Raw genomic sequence first — 23,366 nt, forward strand, 5'->3', positions numbered from 1 at the left:
TAAAAGACCAGAGTGGTAAGATAATAACACAGAAGAGTTAATAATAAAGAACTTAAATTTTATTAAATTAAAACCACAACATAATTTTTTCCCAAGAAAATAACAGAATATTAGAGGTAGAAGGTATCACAGGGATTTATCTACTTTAATATTCTCATTTTACATATGAAAAAAGTTAGGCACAGAAAGGCTAAATGCCTTGCCAAGTGTCACATAATCAGATAGCAGCAAAGCCAGGTCATCTGATTCCAATTCAGCATTTTTTCCACTACATAGTAATACTAATAGAAAAACCTTTGAAACTAATAAACTGTTAAAGGTTTTAAAAGACTATAAAATTACAAGTAATTTCCTAAAGTACTCTAAAAAAACTCATTAATTTTGTTCTGCCATTGTTATATATGTATTATAAATGCATTTATGTAAAACTCAGGAATAATTGTTAAGGGAATAGAGAAAGTCAAAGTACTCACAAATCCAAAAAGTAGGTACAGGTTAAGGGGATACTTATGTCTGTTTAAAGTCAATGCAAAAATCAAACCCAGAGATCCGAGGGCAAACAGCAAAATTAAGGCAGGACTGAAAGACATAATATTAAGTGTTTCAAGTTAAAAAAAATAGCATGAGCAGTATTATCCAATTTAATAAAATTTATCTATTGTATATGTTTATGAAAGTACAGGTAAAAAAAATCTGGAATGATCCATACCAATCTATCAAATTATATCTGGAAAATTTGAGGAGTACAAGGTAGAAAGGAGCCTCAGGACAAAGGCAGAAAAGAGCCCAAAATGAATGAGGGAAACTTTTCCTTTTTATCGTATAAACTTCTATAATATTTGAATAATGTTTGCAATTAGTACACTAATATTATACAATAAAGAAATTAAATAATAACTACTTTTTTAGGGTATTTGCCATATGGCTGTAATTTAAATTTAAGAATTATACCTCAAATAGTAAACTAATAGTTCAAGATTCCCCTTTGGTGGGAAGAAGGGATGACAGAAATTCTCTACTTCTATGAAAATATTCATTAGTTCTCCTTTCCTTTAATATAACGAAACTGTATCATGGAAATAATTATGATTCATCCCTGATTAAAGATTAGAGATGAATCATGCGGAGCTCTTTTGAAAACTTCTTGGTGAAATTATCCTAGTCTTGAGCCAAAAGCAAAATGAATGCACATTTATTTTTCAAATACTGTCTCAGGCTTTGAGCACAGGGAATATAGTCTAATAAAGTTTTTTAAAATTAAGATTTTTTAAAATGGCATGCAGAAAAAATTCTTAATACTATTCCAGGGGATGAGGGTTTAACCCTAAAAAACTGAAGCTAAAAAGTTCAGAGGTAAATACCATGTTGTGGAATATTTTTCTTCATCAAAAAAAACTAATCAGGCTTATAAGAGTTAATGAACCATTTTACATTTTAACCTCAAAAGTTAATACAAAAAAAAAGTGGATTTTGTTTATAATATGCCTTTTTGATCATATGCAATGTCTGAAAATGATTCATTATCATCTCATTACATTACCTCTCATGTACAAATGTCCGTATAGACTCAAAGTATAAAAAAACTGTTGAAGTCACTGTAGTTAAGAGAACTTGCAGAGAAAGAATGCTGTAGACTTTTCTTAGAAAGGCTAAAAGAGAAAACAAAATACATTACTATTTTCTTAAGCATTTATCATAGAACAGTAAAATCAAATTTCCTCTTTAAAAAATTGTTTTTTACATGTATTCTTTCCTAATTTTCATCCTAATAATGTAATATATAACTAAAACTAGACAAGAATACAAAGCTTCCAAAATAATTTAAAAATTGTATGAGATATCTAAAGCTCCCTACAAAAAGCATGAGCCTAAAAAAATTAGTGGGCCAGAATGTAAATGATTTCATCAAAATGAAAAATGCATTAAATGCCTAGTTGTACACAGCAGGATACAACATAGCAAAAGACAAAAAGCAGAACATTTTAAAAGAATGATTATATTTTGAATCTAAAAAGGAGAAATAGAAAGCATATAAACCTAAGTTATTTTATGTCTTAATTTCAAAAATAGTAAAAATGTTTCCCCCAAATGAAACTTATCCTGAAAAGGCAAGTAATATATAAACTTACTTTCACCCATCTATTATTATTTCTCATTTATAGCACCCCTGCCTCTAGTTTCTATACAATAGAAAATCCTTACTTTCATAGTATTTTGTTATCAATACCCAGAAATCACCTCTAAGTCTTAATGATTAAATGCTTATTATTAAAGTCTTCTGATACACAGTGAAACAAATAATACAATGAATTTCCAAGAACTCACTATCATCTTCAGAAATAAAACATTAATAACAGTTCCCACCTTCTGTCTTCACACTTACGGCTAACTACAAATCGTCTTTCAAGATCCAGCCTTTCTCAGTTCCCCATTCTGAATTAGATGTTTCTCCTTCATGTTCCTGGGGAACCCTAAACATATCACTAATCACTTTATAATTGATAAGTCTACTTGTCCTTCACCCCCCTTACACTGTAAAGACCAAAAGCTCCCTAATAATCGGGAACAAGCCTAATTCATTTCCTTACTCCCACCACTCAGCCTAGTGGATGGCACTGAATAAACAGTCATTACATTTTATTTGCTTTTAAATAATTTTTTACTAAATTAATGAAGGGTGAATTTTACTAGTCAGGGAAGAGAAAAAGTATTATTCTGAAATGAAACAGAATAATGGCACCACTACTTAGAGGACTATGATTAGGTAGGCAATAAAAATCATGTTGAATGACTTTTACCCAACAAAAGAAAATGTGATGTTGTCTCTTGCCTATCATGGCAATGCTCAGGGTTGATGAGCATTAGATGGTGGATGTTCCTTTTGAAATACATTCCTACTAAAGACCTGGCTTTCCAAGGAAGGGTGAAGTCCTTTGATGGCATGTCAGCCAAATATCAAGTTAAAAATAAATAAATAAAAATGAATCTTTCACAAGAATAAGGGAATTTTCATGAATACTAAGTATTTAATCATCAAAATGCCCAAATATTAAATCTTAATTTTTCCCTCTGGCACTCCTTCCAAAATCTAGAATGAGTTTTTCCTAACGTCTTAAACAAATTTTACTGGGCATATAATTTAACCAATGATTCATAAGAACACTGAGTGTCCACTGTATTTTGGCTTAGAGATAAACAGTTCTCAACTCCACAACAGATCTAGAACTTACTTTCTTAAAAAGGCCCTCATGTCTGAATGCTTTGGGAAGTCATTTCTATCTTTTTCATAAAAGCAGGGTAAAGAATATACTACTGGCATGGACAATATTATTTGGGCTATCTTTCTTCAAATTTAATTATTAAACCAAAGGTCAAGCCATTACACCTGCAAGGGATTTTTCTGGACTATGAGAAAAAAAAAAAATTGTATTCTTTACACTATAGCCTCCATGTCCTGGACTCAAACCATCCTCTAGCCTCAGCTTCCCAAGTAGCTGGGAATACAGGCCCATAACACCACACCAGGATGGGGTGTGTGTGTGTGTGTGTGTGTGTGTGTGTGAGAGAGAGAGAGACAGGGTCTCACTCTGTAGAGAGAGAGAGAGAGAGAGACAGGGTCTCACTCTGTCGCCCAGGCTTAAGTGCAGTGGCGTGATGATTCGCTGCAGCTCCAGTCTCCAGGGCTCAAGCAATTCTCCTAAACTCAGCCTGCCCAGTAGCTAGTACTACAGGCGCATGCCACTACGCCCAGCTAATTTTTTTGTATTTTTTGTAGAGATGGGGTTTCACCACGTTCCCAGGCTGGTCTTGAACCCCTGGGCTCAAGTGATCCACCCACTTTGGCCTCCCAAAGTGTTGGGATTATAGGCATGAGCCACCATGACTGGCCCTGGAATGTATTCTTTACTTCTCATACCCTATTATGTACCTCATGTAACTCAAAGCCTATCCATATGATATGTATTCTCAAGCACTGAAAATCAGTGTTATTTCTTACCATTTTGTAAAACTGTTTTACAGTTCAAAACAATGTGCACATTAAGATCTAATGTTTATTTGTATATCTGTGTATGTACTCAAGTGCATATATAATAAAAGACTAGAATAATATACATCCAAGTGTTCGTATACCCTGCGCAGTATTACTAAGGATAATTTGCATATTCAGTTCTTTACTAATCTGTGTTTTTTAGATACTAGCAATATGTATTACTATTGCAATTCAAAACATTTTAAAGAAACTTGTGCTAAGCCTTTAAGTTCATACTGAAAAATTATCCTTATGCAGATATTGCAGACCACAACTTTTTCTATACTCTAGTATCATAAGCCAAATCCCAGGCAAAAGCAGTATTGACACCCATTGTGAATAATATAAGAAGTAGCAAAGGACATGCATATACAGCTTTCAGGAAAATATAAAAGATTCAACATGAAAAGAATATTACTCAAATTTTCCAATTTTTGTTGAGTCCTCATTTCTTCCCTTCTATTTGACATCTCAAACTTAACATGGCCAAAATTGGAGCTCTTCATTTATCCAAATTTGCTGTTCACCCAGTCTTCTCATCAACAACCAGCACCAACATCCTCGAAGCCAAAAACATAGAAGTCATCTTTGATTACCCCCTCCCTGTTCCCAATCTATCATCAACTACCGCAGTTCTACCTTTGAAAGTGCAATGTATCTGCCTCTTTTGGTCTCCTCTGTTACCTCCCTAGTCAAAGTGTGCCTAATCTCTCACCTGGACCACTGGAGGAACCTTCTAATTGGTCCCCATGCTTTCACTCTTGTCCCACCTATTTCTCCACACACTCTGTCAAAGTGATCTCTTTGTAAAGTAAACCATATCATGTGACTCTCTGCTTAAATACTTAAATAATCGTTTCACTTAAAATAAAATACAAAAGATTTTATAGGACCTACAAGATCCTACATGATGTAGAACCTTTCCAATCTCATCTCAGCACTCTCCCTCTTCTTCACCATGCTTTACCCACATTAGTTACCTTCCTGCTTCAGGGCCTTTGCACTTGCTGTTTCCTCTACTCAGAATGCCCTTATCCTTCTTTACATGAAGTGGTGGTTTAAGATAAGTCACAGTTCTCTGACACTCCCTTCAAGTGAGTCCTAACAAAAAGAATGATGCGAAAGTGGCAGGGTGCTACTTCTAAGACCGAGTCATAAAAGGCATTACGGCTTCCTCCTGCTGTTTCTTAGATCATTACCTCCGGGACAGTGTTTCTCAACCTTGTTTTCATTATTCCCCACGTAAGTAGCCTTCCAGGTATTTTTTCCTAATAGCCCCCTCAATAAAATTTTAATGCCACAAATTTATTATATATCTGTTGTACCATCACCCTTTGGAAGGATATATGCCATTATAAAATCTTAAGTTTTTTTAGATCTTCAGATCCCTCTAAAGAACCAACTCTCACCTAATGGGGTCAATAGCACCCCATTAAGAATCCATACTCAGGGAAGGCCAGCTATGTTGTGAGCAAACTCATGGAGCCCTATGGAAAAACACATGTGAGAGGAAAGTAAGGTCTCCTGCCAACAGCCAGTGAGAAACCAGGGACTCCTATAAATAGCCCTGTGAGTAGCCTGTCTGGAAGCACATCCTTCATCCCCAGTCAAGCCTCCAGACGACCAGCACTAGCCAGTATCTTGACCACAACCTAGGACAAACTCTAAACTAAAACCACCCAGATTATTAACTCTCAGAAACTAAGATGATGTTTATTATTTTAAAGCACTAAAGTTTAGGGTAATTTGTGACGCAAACAGAATTAATATATATCTTGGTACTTGGAAGTGGGGTGCTGCCATACCAAACACCTAAAATATGGGAGACAGCCTTTGGAATCAGGTAATAGATGGAAGCTGGCAGATCGGTGAGATGAAGGCTAAAAGAGCCTTGAAGAAACTGTTTGTAGAAAGTTAATGCGTTTGAGGCTGCTGCAGGTGACGGCTTAAAGGAAAGTGGGTAAAATTTTGTGCACACTGGAGGAAAGAGAATGCTTATTATATACTCAGGAAAAGTTGAGCAACAGTGTTAGCTATGTTAACATCAAAAGTAGAAAATGTGCTTAATCAAGTGGGTGATCAAACTAAGGAGGCTTCTAGAGTGTTGAAGGTACCTGCTGGCTTCTTGTTGCTTATACTAAAATGTAAGAGAAGAGATACACAGCTAAAGGAAGAACTGTTAAAACAAAAAGATGGGCCAGGCGCCATGGCTCACGCCTCTAATCCCAGCACTTTGGGAGGCCGAGGCGGGCGCAACATGAGCTCAGGAGATCGAGACCATCCTGGCTAACACAGTGAAACCCCGTCTCTACTAAAAATATAAAAATTAGCCGAGCGTGGTGGCGGGCGCCTGTAGTCCCAGCTACTCAGGAGGCTGAGGCAGGAAAATGGCATCAACCTGGGAGGCGGAGCTTGCAGTGAGCCGAAGAGATTGCACCAATGCACTCTGCACTCCAGCCTGGGCAACAGAGGAAGACTCTGTCTCAAAAAAAAGATGAAAGCCTTCTGACTCAGGGACATCAAAAAAATACATAAAGAGCATAATTGTAAAATCCTTAGTTAAGACCTCACAAATATCCAAAACTGTGCCTCAAAAAAACAAAACAAACAAACAAACAAAAAACAAAAAACATTTAGGCCAGGCGCGGTGGCTCACGCCTGTAATCCCAGCACTTTGGGAGGCCAAGGCAGGTGGATCACAAGGTCAGGAGTACAAGACCATCCTGGTCAACATGGTGGAACCCTGTCTCTACTAAAAATACAAAAATTAGCTGGGCATGGTGGCATGTGCCTGTAATCCCAGCTACTCAGGAGGCTAAGGCAGGAGAATCGCTTGAACCAGGGAGACGGAAGGAGTTGGAGGTTGCAGTGAGCCGAGATCACACCACTGCACTGCAGCCTGGTGACACAGCAAGACTGTCTCAAAAAAAAAAAAAAAAAAAAAAACACAACAGCAACAACAACAAAAAAACACAAAAACACCTTCAAACAATAGGACAATAGGGCTTTTGAGAAACTTAAGGAAGTCTTCACTGAGCAGTCTCAGCCAAAGTTCATGCTAAGACATTTTTGGGTGTGGCTTTTATTATTGAATGGAATGAAACCCAGTTAAGAATCACAAGACACCTACAAAGTTTTCTGAAGAATTACATTGGCAAAAATACCACCTCATATTACCCACCACTGGATGTTGAGTATGGCAGTACATATCATTTGTCTTTTTAGTTTAAAAATATTTGAGGGGAGCTGTACTTAAGGAATTACACCTAGGGAGCTACACCTAGTGAGCTTCATCAACACCTGGGGTTGATTTAGATGATGAGATTCTGGACTTTGAGATGATGCTATACTGGGGTATTATGCAGGATCTTAATTTGCATATGGAAGACAGATAAGTAATTTGTGACCAGAGGGAAGACTGTGGTAGTTTAAAATATGGCTACAGATTATTTGGCGCTAGCTTCAAAAGGTGGAGCCTAAATCCCCTCCCCTTGAGAATGGACTGGACTTAGTGACTTGCTTCCCTTGAGAATGGACTGGACTTAGTGACTTGCTTCTGATTAATAGAATAAGGAAGATGTAATGATTTGTATGATTCCATGACTAGGTCATAAAAGTCACTGAGGCTTCCTCCTTGCTCTCCCCTGGATTGCTTGCTCCGGAGGAAGTCAGCTGCCATGTCATGAGGACACTCAAGCAGCCCTGTGGAGAGGTTCATGTGGCAAGGAACTGAGGCCTCCAGTCAATAGCTATGGGAATGAAATTTCCCAAAAGCAGATCCTCTAGCCCAGTCAAGCCTTCATGTGACTGCAGTCCTGGCCAATCATCTTGACTGGAGCCTCATGAGAGACCCTTAGTCAGAACTACCTGGGTAAGACCCTCCCAAATTCTTGACACTCAGAAATTGTGTAATAAATACTTGCTATGTTAAGCTACTAAATTTGGGGGCAATATGTTACAAAGCAATAGATAGCTAATCTGCCTGGCTAGCTCCTTCTCATATAATCCACCTGCCATCTCCCTTGAGAGTTCTTCCTCTGGCCATTCCTTAACTAAAATAGCTGCCACCCTAAACTCTAGTTTCTACTCACACCTGTTTCTTTTCTTCAGCGCTAGGGGGTTATTTGCTTACCTCTTTAGGGTCTGTCTTTCCTACTGCCTCATCCAAATGACAACTCTGGAGGTCTGAGACACTGTCTGTCTGGTCACCACTAGATCCCTAACATCTAAGACAAAGCCTAGTCAAGTTTTGTAAACAAAGGAAAATGCTCACCTTCACTCACATAGCTAAAAGAAATGGAAATTAACACATGATTACATTTTTACCTACCAGAAGAGTCAGCAAAGTACGACCCATGGGCCAAAGCCAGCCCATTACCTGGTTTTGTAACTGAAGTTTTATTGGGACACAATCACACTCACTCACTTATGTATCCTCTACAACTGCTTTTGCACAATGGCAGAGTTGAGCTGGAACAGAGATCTTATGGCCCAGAAAGCTGAATATATTTCTTATTTGGCCTTTTGTAGAAAATGTTCACCATCCTTGATCTACGAGATTGCCAGAGATGAAAAAGTCTGATGATATTCAGCGTGGGTGAGGGTGCAGAAGGTATCCCCATATATTGTTTGCTGAAGGTACAATCTCTCTAGAGAACTGATCAATCAAATTTAAAATGCACATACTCTTTTGCCTCATTTCACTTCCAAAAATTTATAGTAAAGTCATAATGGAGAAATTTACAAAGATATAAAAGGATGTTCCCTGAGGCACTATTTGAAGGAATAAAAAAAGGGTAACAACCATCAAGTGGGGATGGTTACATAAATTATGGTATATACATACTATGAAACTATGAAAGACTACTGCAGTATAAACTAGCTTAACAGACTATATCATATATATATTACAGTACACTAGTTATATATACTAGTTTAATCAGCACTGTAAAAGTGCTCGAGACTATACTCAGAAATTAATTCTCACAATTTTTTTTAAATTAAAAAGTAAACTTTAATGTCGAAAATGCAAACTTGGGGAGGGCAGAAAGATCACACACAAGGCTGTCACCTCACACTTGGGTTGCACAGCAGCCGGGCAGAGGCGCTCATCACTTCCCGGACAGGGTGACAGCCAGACAGAGGCCCACCTCACATCCCAGTCAATTGGGTGGCCAGGCAGAGGAACTCCTCACTTCCCAGACGGGTGGCGGCCGGCTGGGCAGAGGCGCTCATCACTTGCCAGATGGGGCGGCAGCCAAGCAGAGGCAGCACCTCACTTCCCAGACGGGGCAGTGGCTGGGGCAGAGGCGCTCCTCACTTCCCAGACAAGGCGGTGGCCGGGCAGAGGCGCTCCTCACTTCCCAGACCGGTGGCAGCCGGACAGAGGCGCTCCTCGCTTCCCAGACAGGGCAGTGGCCGGGCAGAGGCGCTCATCACTTCCCAGACCGGTGGCAGCCGGGCAGAGGCGCTCTTCACTTCCCAGACAGGGCAGTGGCCCGGCAGAGGCGCTCATCACTTCCCAGAGGGGGCAGCAACTAGGCAGAGTTGCTCCTCACATCCCAGTCAGCTGGCCAGCCAGGCAGAGAAACTCCTCACTTCCCAGACAGGGCGGTGGTTGGGCAGAGGGAGCAGCAGCTAGGCAGAGGTGCTCCTCACATCCCAGTCACCTGGTTGGCCAGGCAGAGGAACTCCTCACTTCCCAGACAGGGCGGCAGCCGGGCAGAGGCGCTCATCACTTCCCAGATGATGCCGGGGCTGGGCAAAGGCGCTCACTTCCCAGACAGGGCTGCAACCGGGCAGAGGCACTCTTCACATCCCAGTCAGTTGGGTGGCCAGGCAGAGGAACTCTTCACTTCCCAGACAGGGCAGCAGCCAGGCAGATGGGCGCCGCACTTCCCAGAGAGGTCGGCAGCCAGGCAGAGGCCTCCTCACTTCCCAGAGGGGTCTTCTCACAAAATTTTTTTGTAGCCTCATAATTTGTTGTTTTCCACCAGTGAACCTTGACATTTTAGATGTATATTATTCAAAAAGTATCTTTCAGAAAATATACACATTACAAGCAGCTAGTTTTTGTTTGTTTTTTGTTTTTTTGAGTCGGGGACTCGTTCTGTCGCCCAGGGTGGAGTGCAGTGGCACGATCTGGGCTCACTGCAACCTCCGCCTCCCGGGTTCAAGTGATTCTCCTGTCTCAGCCTTCTGAGTAGCTGGGATGACAGGCACACGCCACCACACTTGGCTAATTTTTTGTATTTTAGTAGAGACAGGGTTTCACCGTGTTGCATAGGCTAGTCTCGAACTCCTGAGCTCAGGCAATCTGCTAGCCTTAGCCTCCCAAAGTGCTAGAATTATAGGTGTGAGCCACTGCACCCAGGCGCTTTATTTATTTATTTTGGCAGAGCATTTTTAACCTTTTAAGTAGTAACGCACCAAAGACAAATGAGAACCACTTATTTAGTACCGGTGTAGTCAGCTTAAGTTACCAACCTAGTGATAAGAACTCCTAAATAAAATGCTCCTGCATAATTTAAATATTTATGGTGAACAAATGCTGAGTATCTGGTATTGCAATCAGCTCTGTTATAGTGACGTGAGGGATGTAGAAGCAAATCAAGAATAAAATTAATTCTTTCCTTAAAACAGTCTATAGGCCAGGTGCATTAGCTCATGCCTGTAATCACAGCACTTTGGGAGGCCAACACTGGAGGAGTATTTAAAATGAAATAATTGCCTGACCCTTAAAACCACTTGGTATAGTTGGAAGAGCAGCAATTATGCCTCTTTTACAGATAAGGAATCTAAGAATCAGAAAGGCAAAGTAACCTGCCTCTCTACATTGCTGTCAACCAGGACTGTGTTTAATTTTCAGACCCTTAAATCCAGGGCTCTTTCTACTACACTGTACTATTCCCCAACATCACTAAAAAAAGGCCATTCTTCTCACTATAACGTATGGCATGTCATTCTCACCTTTCCATGCCTCATCACAAATTCTGTCTCCCCCATCTCCACCCCGTGAATTCCCTTCACAAACAGGAGATCTCTCTCATCTGCAGTTTTGCTTTTCAAGGTTTCAGTTACCCATGGTCAACTACAGTCTGGAAATATCACCTACAATAAGATATCTTGAGAGAGAGAGAGACACCACTTCATATAACTTTTATTATAGTATATTGTTATATTTGTTCTATCTTATTAATAGCTATTGTATTAACACAATATGGAATGTATCTGCCACAGATAAAGAGGGACTACTGTATGCAAACTCAGTCCTCCACTGGGATTTCACTTCCTCTTATAGCTCTCCTAGATTATTCCAGTTCACACTGTAAAAGTGATTATATGTCATACCCAACTAAATCAGAGCTGAGGAGCTGAGGGAAAACTCATTCAGGGTGAATAGCACAGTTTTACCTAGCAGCTGCTGAAACAACCTGCTGTGACTATCAAAATAGTTGTCTGCCAGTTCCCAAATGCTTCTCTAGTGCCAATGAAGGTTCTTGCAAAGCAATATGTAACATTGTTCTTTCTAATAAAATCCCCAACCTTCTCTTTGTTCCTCAGACCACCCCGATCTGTATGTATACCCCAAGTGGCAATTTTGTTATTCCCAAACAAAGTGTTTAATTTATCTCTTTATTTTATTTTGTCTTCAACAACACACTCTTGATTCCTTCCCCAAACACCCTCCAAACTTGGTACTTTAGAATTTAATTAAGCTGCCAGCATAGATTAGTTTGGCTAATGGCCAACCTAACTAATGCCTTAAAAACAGTAACTGTGACTTCCAAAACTTTTATTTACCTCACTGTCTTTACATACATTAGAAAGGAGTTGTCCAAAAAATATTTTTATTTATTAAATGTTATGTTAATGGTTCAAATGTTTCCTTAATGGCAGTACCTTGAGTCACCAAGGCCTCTCTAATGAATGCCTTCTATTCACACACCAGATACCACCTCTAGTCATTTAATTTGCTGCAGTGGCTGCCATATTCTATCCCTGTCCTACCCTGAAGTAACCTACTTTGGGTAGATTTAATGCAATCCTTATCAAAATCCCAATGGCATCTTTCACAGAAATAGAAAGTCCATTCTAAAATTTATATGGAATGTCAAGGGACCCCAAATTGCCAAAACAATATTTAAAAAGAACAACAAAGTTGGAGATCTCACATTCCTGATTTCAAAACTTATTATTACATAAGCCACAGTAATCAAAACAGTGTGGTAATAGCATAAAGACAGAGACATATAGACCAATGGAATACAACACAGCTCCAAGAATAAATCCTGGTATATATGATCCTTTTTTTTTTTTTTTTTTTTTTTGGAGACATGGTCTCACTCTGTTGCCTAGGCTGGAGTGCAGTGGCACAATCACAGCTTGCTGCAGCCTCAACCTCCCAGGCTCAGGTGATTCTCCCATCTTGGCCTCCCAAGGTGTTAGGATTACAGGTGTGAGCCACTGCACCCAACCTTGTGAATCTTCTTTAGTAGGGTACGTGTTCAAGTCTTTTGCCTGTATTTTAATCAGGCTATTTGTCTTCTTATTGTTGAGTTTTAAGAGTTAGTTTGTATATTTTGGTAACAGTCCTTTATTAGATATTTCTTTTGCAAATATTTTCTCCCAGTATGTAGTCTATCTTATTCTCTTGACTTTCTTCACTTTAAAATCAGGTTGTTTTTTGTTATTGAATGGTAGGATTTCCTTATGTATTCTGGATATTGGCCCCTTATAGGATATATGATTTGCAAATATTTTCACCCATTTTATAGGCCTTTTCACTCTGTTGTGTTCTTTGATAAACAGAAGTCTTAAATTTCAAACGTACCACTCTGGTACAGAATGTTATTAGTGCAGGAGGCTTGGGGAAAAGCAGAAAGGGTACATAAGAACTCTGTTCCTTCTGCTAAATTTTGCTATGAACCTAAAATTGCTTTAAAAAAATTTATTGGGCAAAGGACTTGAATAACATTTCTCTAAGGAAAATGCATAAATGCCCCACAAGCATATTTTTAAAATGTGCAACATCATTAAATCATTAGAGAAATGCAAATCAAAACCAAAGGGACATATCACCTCACACTCATCTGATGGCTACTTTCATTTTAAAAAAGAAAGAAAAGAACAGAATGTGTTGGCAAAGATGTAGAAAAAGGTGAACCCTTGTGCACTGTTGCTGAGAATGTAAAATGATGTAGCCCCCATCAAAAACAGTATGGCAGTTCCTTAAATAATTAAAAATAGAACTACCACACAATCCAGCGATTCCACTTCTGGGTATATATTCAAAAGAATTAAAGCAGAGTCTTGAAGAGGTATGTGCACACCTATATTCACGACAACACTATTCAAAACAGTCAAGAGGTAGAAGCAACACAAATATCCATCAATGGATGAATAAACAAACTTTGGTATATACATACAAAGTAATATTATTGTCTTAAAAAGAAAATTGTGCAGCCAGGTGCAGTGGCTCATGCCTGTAATCCCAGCACTTTGTGAGGCTGAGGTGGGAGGATCGCTTGAGTCCAGGAGTTCAAGATTGGCCTGGGCAACATGGAGAAACCCGCCTCTACCAAAAATACAAAACAATTAGCCAGGCATGGTGACCTGCGTTTGTAATGCCAACTACTTGGGAGATTGAGGTGGGAGGATCACCTGAGCCCAGAAGGTAGAGGCTGCAGTGAGCAGTGATCTTGCCACTGCACTCCAGCCTGGGTGGCAAAGTGAGACCCTGTCTCAAAAAAAAAAAAAAAAGGAAATTCTAACATATGCCACAACATGGATGTATTTGAAGACATTATGATAATTGAAATAAGCCAATCACAAAAAAACAAATACTGATCGTATCAGAGAAGCCAAATTTACAAAGGGAGAAAGTGAAATGGTGGTTCCAGGGACTGGGGGAAGGAAGCAATGGAAAGTTAATAGGTACAGAGTTTCAGTTTTGCAAGATAAAAAGTTCTGGATATTCGATGGTGTATAAGTTTAGTCTAAAGTTATCCCTTTAAGTTCGGCCTAGGGGTTCTCGGTATATAGTGAACTATAACCTAACTGAATGTGTAAACAAGCTGTAACCTACGCTTGAACCAATCACTGAGTTTCAGCCAACCAAAGACGGCCAAGTGTTCAAACCATGTTCAAATAGGGCAAAAGCCAGGCTGTAACCAATCAACTGTTTCTGTACCTCACTTCCATTTTCTGTACATCACTTTACTTTCTCTCTCCATAAATTTTCTCCCACCAAGGGGCAGCACTGGTCACTCTGAACCTATTCTGGTTCCGGGACCTGCCCAATTCACTAATCATTCTGTGCTTAAACTCCGTTAGATTTAATGTGCCTAAAGCTTTTCTTTTAACAGTGCACAACCATGTGAATAACTTAACACTACTGAACTGTACACTTAAAAATAGTTAAGATGGTAAATTTTATGTTACCTGTATTTTACCACAATTTTTTTTAAAAAAGCTGAATTCACTTGCCAAAATAATTTCAAAATTCAATTCCAAAAATATAAATGCTAGGCACCAAGATTCTTGGTGCATCAGAACTATCTTCATCCTTCCTTTTCCAGAACAAGTTCTAGGCACCAAGATTCTTAGCACATCAGAACTATCTTCATCTTTCCTTTTCCAGAACAAGTTCCAGCTGCCTAGACAGGCTGAAAGTCTGGGGCAGTTTCGGTGATCAAATGGCCAAACTAGAGCAGACAATGGCTTCCACGTAGATGAAGCTAAGGATTTTAAATTCAAAAATTTCTGCCCATTGGCTACTACGTAATAACTTAAAACATTCATACTGACTTAGGAAGCTTCTGTGTTCAGCAACTTCCTCAATAATACTCAGAAAGACCTGTTGCATTCTGGGCCCTGCGGACAGGAAATAGCGCCGTCAGGGAGCTTACAGCCTAGCATAGGACGGTAAATATAAACATGTAACGCGGCACCCCACAGAACAAAAGCATTAGGCCGCTGATTCCACTCGTGTGTACGTCACAGTGATCAACTGACTCATTTCCATCACGTTTCTTTTCACTTCAAGATGCCAAATTAAGGCTGCGGCGGTTTCCATCCGTCCCTTCCTACACCGCGGCGCCCGCTGGGGATCCGAGGCGCACAGAGGGGAGCTGCAAGTCTTCTGGGCCTGGGCCCTCCTACACCCGCTAGGAGGGGAGGGAGCGCCTCTCCCGACTCCCGGAGGAGGGCGCCAGTCCTCCGGTCCCCGGAGAAAGAGGGCAGGGAGCTCAGCCCTCTTTCTCCTGAGTCCCGGGAGATGGCCGCTGTCCCTCTGAAGCCGGAAGTCGGCTTCTAAAGACCGGGCATTGCGGACAAGCGGCTGGGAGGCACTGGAGAGGGGACAACGTACCCATTCGGATGTGCACGCTGGCGGAGGCCACGCTGCTGCCATAGTTGAAGTCGTCCTCGATCGAGGAGCAAGGGTACCGGGAGTCGGGGTCAGCCATGACGGCAACAGCACCCCTACCCGCCCTGGCCGAGCAACCGCAACCGCCTCCTATCCTCTTCCGCGAAGAAGAGCCCAGCCCCAACAAGTCGAGCGGCGTCGGCGGGCGAATCCCGAGCGAGTCGATTTTCTCGCCTCAAAAATTCCAGCTGGGCGGACAAAGCGGGGATGGCTCCGAGTTAGGATGGAAGAGAAAATGGTTTACATTCCCGGCGTCATCTGAAGTGAAACTTTTCTCAGATTGTTCTCAACAAACTTTTTAAGTCCTCTCACCTGGAGAGTTGCTAGTGATAGAACCCATGTCCCAGTCACCCATCCACTCAACAAATACCCATGTCATTCATCCACTCTTTCAATAATCACACCGAGGATGCGTTTTTACCATTATTTTAAAATAATAGGCCGGGCGCGGTGGCTCAAGCCTGTAATCCCAGCACTTTGGGAGGCCGAGACGGGCGGATCACGAGGTCAGGAGATCGAGACCATCCTGGCTAACACGGTGAAACCCCGTCTCTATTAAGAAATACAAAAAACTAGCCGGGCGAGGTGGCGGGCGCCTGTAGTCCCAGCTACTCGGGAGGCTGAGGCCGGAGAATGGCGTGAACCCGGGAGGCGGAGCTTGCAGTGAGCTGAGATCCGGCCACTGCACTCCAGCCTGGGCGACAGAGCGAGACTCCGTCTCAAAAAAAAAAAAAATAATAATAATAATAATAATAATATCTATTTATTGGGCACTTTCTATAAACTAGGCTTTCTGAATGAAGTAATATTTAATCCTGAAAGGCAAGTAGGGGCCAACCAGAGAAAGAGCAGTAATGTAGGCTGGTCCTCAAGCGACCAACCTCTGCAAAGAGGGAGATGGTGAAGCTCAGCTGGTGTAGGGGACAGGTGGCAAAGAATGAGGCTGGAGAGATAGAGATAAGCAAAGGCCAGATCATCCTATGCCAGAAGTAGAATACATTGAAGAGGGCCGTGACCAAAGGCAGAGAAAAGGGGATAAAGTTTTATTACTCTTAAGAGAGAGATGATGGTGGCAAATACAATGAATTAGAGTGAGTATTCATGATATTGTTGTCATTCCAATATAAAGAGGTGTAGACATACCCAGAGTAGTGTCATCCTAGGGTCCCTTGGAATTGTTTTGGTGAGTTTACTTTGAGCTACCCAAATTGCCCAGTCCTCACCTTAACCACAACACCCGAACACTTAGCAAGTGGAATTCGGAACAGTTGTGGAACAGTCTATTCTGAAACTAAATCCTTAAACTTGACGTCCTCAGAAGGCTTTGCCAAAATAACTAACCTCACTTCCATAATGACAAGAAAAACAAAACAAAAATAAAACTTTATCTTTTATGATTTTACATTTTACAAACACATCATTTTAATTTGTTTTTGTTGGTTTGTTTTGAGATAGAGTCTCAGTCTGTCACCCAGGCTGGAGTGCAGTGGCGCTATCTAGGCTCACAGCAGCCTGGACCTCCTGAGGTCAGGTGACCACACCCGAGTAATTTTTTGTGTTTTTTGTAGTGACGGAATTTCGCCATGTTGCCCATACTGGTCTCGAACTTGGGCTCAGGTGATCCCCCCACCTCGGCCTCCCAAAGTGCTGAGATTATAGGTATGAGCCACTGTGTCCAGCCCCTCATTTTAGTTTGTTGAATGGATAGGTGAGTGGGATATGGCCTCTATCACTTTAGTCACTCTCTAGGTGAGAGGACTTAAAACGCTTGTTGAGAAAAATCTGAGATAAGTTTCACTTCAGATGACACTGGGAATGTAATCCATTTTCTCTCCCATCCTAACCTGAAGCCATCCCCTCTTTCTCTGCCCTGCCATAATAATGGAATTTTTTTATAGAAGACAAACTGGAGCTACATTGGGAACTCACCTTTGTATTGACTAAAAACAGCATCAGCAAAGTTTGATCCTCTACCTCTTACCAATTACAAAAAAAAATAAATTCCAGATAGATTGTGGATCTAAATGTGAAAGGCAAAACAATAAAACTTAAAGAAAATGATACAGGAGAATATGATTTGGAGGAAGGCAAAGGTTTCTGAAACCAGATACAAAATAGCACTTAACTTCAAAGGAAAAGATTGACAAATTAAATTATATTAAAATTAGGATTTTCTAGTAATCAAAATATACCATAAGAGAGTGAAAAGGAAGCCATAGAGTAGTGGAAGATATCTGCTATACATATAACCTACATAAGGCTTCTTTTCAGAATGTGAAAACAATTGTTACAAATCCAGACCAAAAAAAGAGTCAATAGAAAAATAGACAAAAGATTGGAACAGGAACCTAACACACACACACACACATGCACGCACACACACATAGCCAAGTGGCTAATAAATATATGAAAAGTTGATCAGAGAAATGTAAATAAATGCCAAAATGAGATATCTCTAAGCACCCACCAAATGATTAAAATTAAGAGGTTGATAATATCAAGCGTTGGCAAGACTGGATTATCTAGAACTCAAATAAGAGCTGACTTAAAAGGTGTGCAACCTATGCTATTGCACAGAGCCCTGGACTCAGAAGGACCCTGCACTTGGTTTAATGCTCAGCTGTCACCATTTTGAAATACTTAATAATTTTGCCTTCAAACATGTGTTTTGTAAGTGAAGTCTGAAAGTACAATGGAATATGAACATGAATAGAAGAGGTATGCACAATGTGGATGTCCACTGTTTCCTGCCAATCATTTGCATTTAATCATTTATCATGCCCCATGAGCACAGAATTCTGTTAGACCTGCAATGCATGGGAGTTAAGCTAGACTCAAAGCTAGTAAAAGATAAGCATGTCACACCCGCAACTTAGTAAAGGGAAGAGAAGAGAAGGCACTGACAGCCCCAAGAGGCCTAGCTTTCCTTACTGACAAGAACTTACTTTGAATGCAGAAAGAAAGCAATGACTTTTTTTTTTTTTTTTTTTTTTTTGAGACGGAGTCTTGCTCTGTCACCGAGGCCGGAGTGCAGTGGCCAGATCTCAGCTCACTGCAAGCTCCGCCTCCCAGGTTGCCATTCTCCTGCCTCAGCCTCCCCAGTAGCTGGGACTACAGGCGCCCACCACCTCCCCCGGCTAGTTTTTTGTATTTTGTTAGTAGAGACGGGGTTTCACCGCGTTAGCCAGGATGGTCTCGATCTCCTGGCCTCGTGATCCACCCATCTCGGCCTCCCAAAGTGCTGGGATTACAGGCTTGAGCCACCGCGCCCAGCCAGCAATGACGTCTTAAGAAACATGAATGACCAAGGAATCTTTGCACACCTTTTTTTTTCTTTTTTCTTTTTTTTTTTTTTTTTCTGTAATAGGGTCTTGTTCTGTCACCCAAGTTGGAGGGCAGTGGTGCAATCATAGCTCACTGCAGCCTCAAACTCCTGGGCTCAATGGCTCCCCCCATCTTAGCCTCCTACTACAGATGCATGCCACCATGCCCAACTCATTTTTTTTTTTTTTTTTTTGAAACGGGTTTTCCCTTTTTTTCCCCGGACTGGGTGGAATGGCGCAGGTCTCAGCTCACTGCGACCTCTGCCTCCTGGGTTCAAGTGATTCTACTGCCTCTGCCTCCCGAGTAGCTGGGATTACAGGCATCAACCACTACGCCCAGCTAACTTTTTTGTATTTTTTGTAGAGACGGGGTTTCACCATGTTGGCCAGGCTGGTCTCAAGTTCCTGACCACAGGTGATCCGCCCACCTCGACCTCCCAAATGCTGGGATTATAGACGTGAGCGACTGTGCCCTAATTTTTTAAATTTTTTGAGACAGTGTCTTTCTGTGTTTCCCAGGCTGGTCTTGAGCTCCTGGCCTCAAGCAATCCTCCAGCCTTGGCCTCCCAAAGCGCTGGGATTACAGGCTGTCACATTCTTTTTTTATCTTTTTTTTTTTTTGAGACAGAATCTCACTCTGTTGCCAGGCTGGAGTGCAGTGGCGCGATCTCAGCTCACTGCAACCTCCGCCTCCTGGGTTCAAGCGATTCCTCTGCCTCAGCCTCCCAAATAGCTGGGACTACAGGCACCCGCTACCATGCCCGGCTAATTTTTTTGTATTTTAGTAGAGACGGGGTTTCACCATATTGGCCAGGATGGTCTCGATCTCCTGACCTCGTTATCCGCCCGCCTCGGCTCCCAAAGTGCTGGGATTACAGGCGTGAGCCACCGCGCCCGGCCCACATCACTTTTTACTTGTGTGCTTTCCCTGTAAATGTCAACCGCTTACACTCAAAATGAAGACACAGAAGGAAAAGGAAAAATATGGCAATCATAGTTCCTTTTCTTTTCAGGCTATCCTTTGCAATAAGCTAAAGTTAGAGAGTGTTGCTATAGTTTGCATGTATCAGGAAGTGAAATAAAAATAATTGATTTAGTTTTGTGTGACTTTTCCACAGTTCTTATAAGAATGAAATAAATACGTACAAGCCATGAAACACAAATTGTGTCATTTTGGTGATTCCACATATGCATTAACCCCCCTTTTAAATTTGTATTTAAAACTAGCATTGCAAAATATAAAGATCAATGGCAAAATTTGTGCTAATAATTTTAAATGATTTTTTATTTACTACATTAAATAGAAAGTAAAAAGCATCATGGCAAGTCAAGAGATTGCAAAAGAAATGAAAAAGCTTTATATTTAAGTATCTTTAATAGGGCTTTTTCCTGCTTTTTAAACAAGAGGTCCAACATTTTTACTTCTTGCTGAGCCCCACAAATTATGCAGATGAAGCAATTCCTTTGGAAAATTGGCAGTATCTACCAAAGTTGAACATACACTGCAAGTTCTATGACTTGGCAGTTCTACTCCTAAATAAAGTATATGTTCAACAGAAATGCATGCACATGTTTACAAAAGACATAACCAAGAATATACATAGCCAAGTTATTCTTAATAGCCAAAAACTAGAAACAACTCAAATTGTCCACTATTGGAAAAAATGAATAAATTATAGTATATTCATATAATCACATACCCTATATAATTAAAATGAACAAATTGACATGTTCATGGGATGTAGCTTACAAACATAGTGCTAAGCAAAAGAAATCAAATGTAAAGAATATGTAGAATAACATAAAGAATAATGTAAAGCTGAAAAGCAAACAAAAGTAATCTGTGGTCTTACACATCAGGAAATTGTTTATCTTTGGGGAGGAGGAAGGGATAATCATAGGGAGAAGGAACTTAGAAGGAATTCCAGGATTCCAGTAATATTCTGTTTCCTGGCTGATTACATATGTTCACTTATTGATAATGAGGCAAGCTATTTATACTTAGGATTTGTGTGTATTTTATACTTAAATTTGTATATTATACTTAAATTTTAAAAATTGTCATAGAAAAGTGAAAAATTATTTGCTCCCTCTCAGTTTAGATAAGAAAGCTATCTTATGACAATAAAGCATTTACTTATAGACATGAAATCCAATAACTCAGTAATCTAATGCTTCTCTATTTATTTTAAAGCTACAATTTCAAGGAAAGTGCTTTGTAAATAAAATCACTAATCTAAAGGAAATTTTATTGATTTTTAAAGACCTATCTGCATGCTTCCTCTTCCCTCTAACCATCTCTTTATCATTCTCACCTCCTTTTCACCTGTGTTTGCTCTACAAACCCCAAGCTAAAACATCTTCTGGACTATTCTCAAACTACAATTCTGTCCTTATTTCTGGATTGCCTAGAAAACACAAAACATTTTTGTTTTTGGCTTTTGGATAATAACCTACATTCAACATTAAAGGTTGTGGAGATATAAGTTGCAATTATCTTTAAAATTGTTTTATCTTTAAAATTTTATTTACAGCTCAACTTTAGTGGCCAGAATAGTGGAGATTTATAAGGCTCATAGGTTACTTAAAAAAAGCAAGGGCTTTTACAGCCAAATAAACTAGAATCTGAATCTTAGCTCACTCACCCATTTTCGGGCATCTAAGTAATATCTCCAGGCCTAGGTTTTCTCTACTGTAAACTTAAAATTGGAATACCTAAACTGCAGGGTTGTTGGAATATTAAATGAGTCAGTGTGTAAAGCACAAACTGATAGTAAGTGCTCAATAAAGTTTACTTTTCTCTTTCACTGAACCTTAAAGGATAGGCAAGATTTGACAGCTATTAAGGAATGAGAAATGATTTAGTTTTGCGTGACTTTTCCCTTTTTCTTTTCTTTTTTCTTTCTTTTCTTTTCTTTTCTTTTTTTTTTTTTTTTTTTTTTGAGATAGGATCTGTCTATATTGCCCAGGCTGGTCTCAAACTCCTGGGCTCAGGCAATCCTCCTGTCTCAGCCTCCCAGAGTGTGCTGGGATTACAGGCATGAGCCACCATGCCCAGCCTCCCACAGTGCTTATAAGAATGAAATAAATATGTTCCTCCCTTAGAAGAAGGGAGGAAAATAATGGAATGGGAATGGCCAGAGGTAGGAATGAACACAACCACCTTGACCTGGACTTTAGAGAGCCTTCAATGATAGGACTCAATTGTGTAATGGAGAGCCACCAAAGATTTTTTTGAGGAAGTAGTATGTTGAAAACTCTGTTTAATGTAGATGAATTTGAAGATAAAATGAATTGAGAGAAAGCTGGGCTAGTGAGATAGCATTATTTTGTGGTCAGGTAGGCCTCAGTTTTCTTATCTGTAAAATGCAGATAGCATTGAAACCTACTTCCAGCTGGTGTGTGTGTGGTGTGTGGGTGGTATAATAAAAAATCTATCTGGCCATTGTTCTGGCACAAAGACCAAATACATTTCCTGGCACAGAACTTCAAAAACCTTTGGAATTTCTAGAGCCACAAGAATGTCTTCTATTATTCATAATGAGCCCCTTTCATATTTGAATCTATGCTAACTCAGGAGGTGACCCATGGTGGGCCCTTACATAATTTCAAGGAAGGGGATGGCCATATCAGAAAGACCAAGCACATGACCAGGGGACTGCAGTAACAGCCACCCCATCCTGGAGATTGAGTTTAATCACAGTGGTCAACAATTTATTCAATCATGCTTATGTAATGAAACCCCAGATAAAAACTGAAATAATGAGGCTCTGGGAGCTTCGTGGTTGTTGAACACATTGATATTCTCGGAGGGTGGAGCATCTGGAGAGGGAATGGAAGCTGTGCCGTGGGTGCCCTTTCAGACCTTGCCACCCTATGTATCTCTTTTTTTTTTTTTTTTTTGAGACGGAGTCTCGCTCTGTCGCCCAGGCTGGAGTGCAGTGGCCAGATCTCAGCTCATCACAAGCTCCGCCTCCCGGGTTTAGGCCATTCTCCTGCCTCAGCCTCCTGAGTAGCTGGGACTACAGGTGCCCACCACCTCGCCCGGCTAATTTTTTGTATTTTTTTGGTAGAGACGGGGTTTCACCGTGTTAGCCAGGATGGTCTCGATCTCCTGACCTCGTGATCCGCCCGTCTCGGCCTCCCAAAGTGCTGGGATTACAGGCTTGAGCCACCGCGCCCGGCCCCTATGTATCTCTTTACCTTGCTGTTCATTGGTGTCCTTTATAATAAAATGGTAATAATAAGCATAGCACTTTCCGGAATCCCGTGAGTTGTTCTGGTGAGTTATCCAACTTGGAGGGAATCATGGGGACTCTCAAATTTGTATTTAGCTAGGCAGAGATGCAGATAGCTTGAAGGTACCTGAGTCTGGCAGCTGGCATCTGAAGTGGGGGCTGTTTCATGGGACTGAGACCTTGTGGGGACTGCATTAACTCGGGGTAGTTAGTGTTAGAAATTATGGACCTTGTCCTTAACTTGTGGACTCTGTACTAAGTCAGTATTTAGTGTTAGAATTGGGATGAATTGCAGGACACCCAGTTGGTGTTGGAGAATTGTTGTCGGAACATAGCATGTAAAGTAA

At 40.6% G+C, this 23,366-nt stretch overlaps 1 protein-coding gene across 5 annotated transcripts in view; it reads right to left on the reverse strand.

Annotated features, from left to right (window-relative positions):
- The window catches only part of TMBIM4 (transmembrane BAX inhibitor motif containing 4), a 30,384-nt gene extending 14,771 nt beyond the window's left edge, over window positions 1-15,613 (reverse strand). For 2 of the 5 annotated variants that reach the window (XM_025402633.1, XM_025402632.1), the window contains exons 1-3: window positions 15,402-15,613; window positions 1,541-1,649; window positions 474-579 (exon numbers count right to left, since the gene is read on the reverse strand). In XM_025402633.1, coding sequence (XP_025258418.1) covers window positions 474-579; window positions 1,541-1,649; window positions 15,402-15,498 — 312 coding nt within the window. In that variant the 5' untranslated portion in view covers window positions 15,499-15,613. Of the gene's footprint in view, window positions 1-473; window positions 580-1,540; window positions 1,650-14,473 lie in introns of all 5 variants that reach the window. The other 3 variants (XM_025402631.1, XR_003121824.1, XM_025402634.1) reach the window with 3 other exon arrangements.
- Between the last annotated feature and the right edge of the window lie 7,753 nt (window positions 15,614-23,366).

This window comes from Theropithecus gelada, chromosome 11 (genome assembly GCF_003255815.1).
Source record: "Theropithecus gelada isolate Dixy chromosome 11, Tgel_1.0, whole genome shotgun sequence".
NCBI lineage: Eukaryota > Metazoa > Chordata > Mammalia > Primates > Cercopithecidae > Theropithecus > Theropithecus gelada.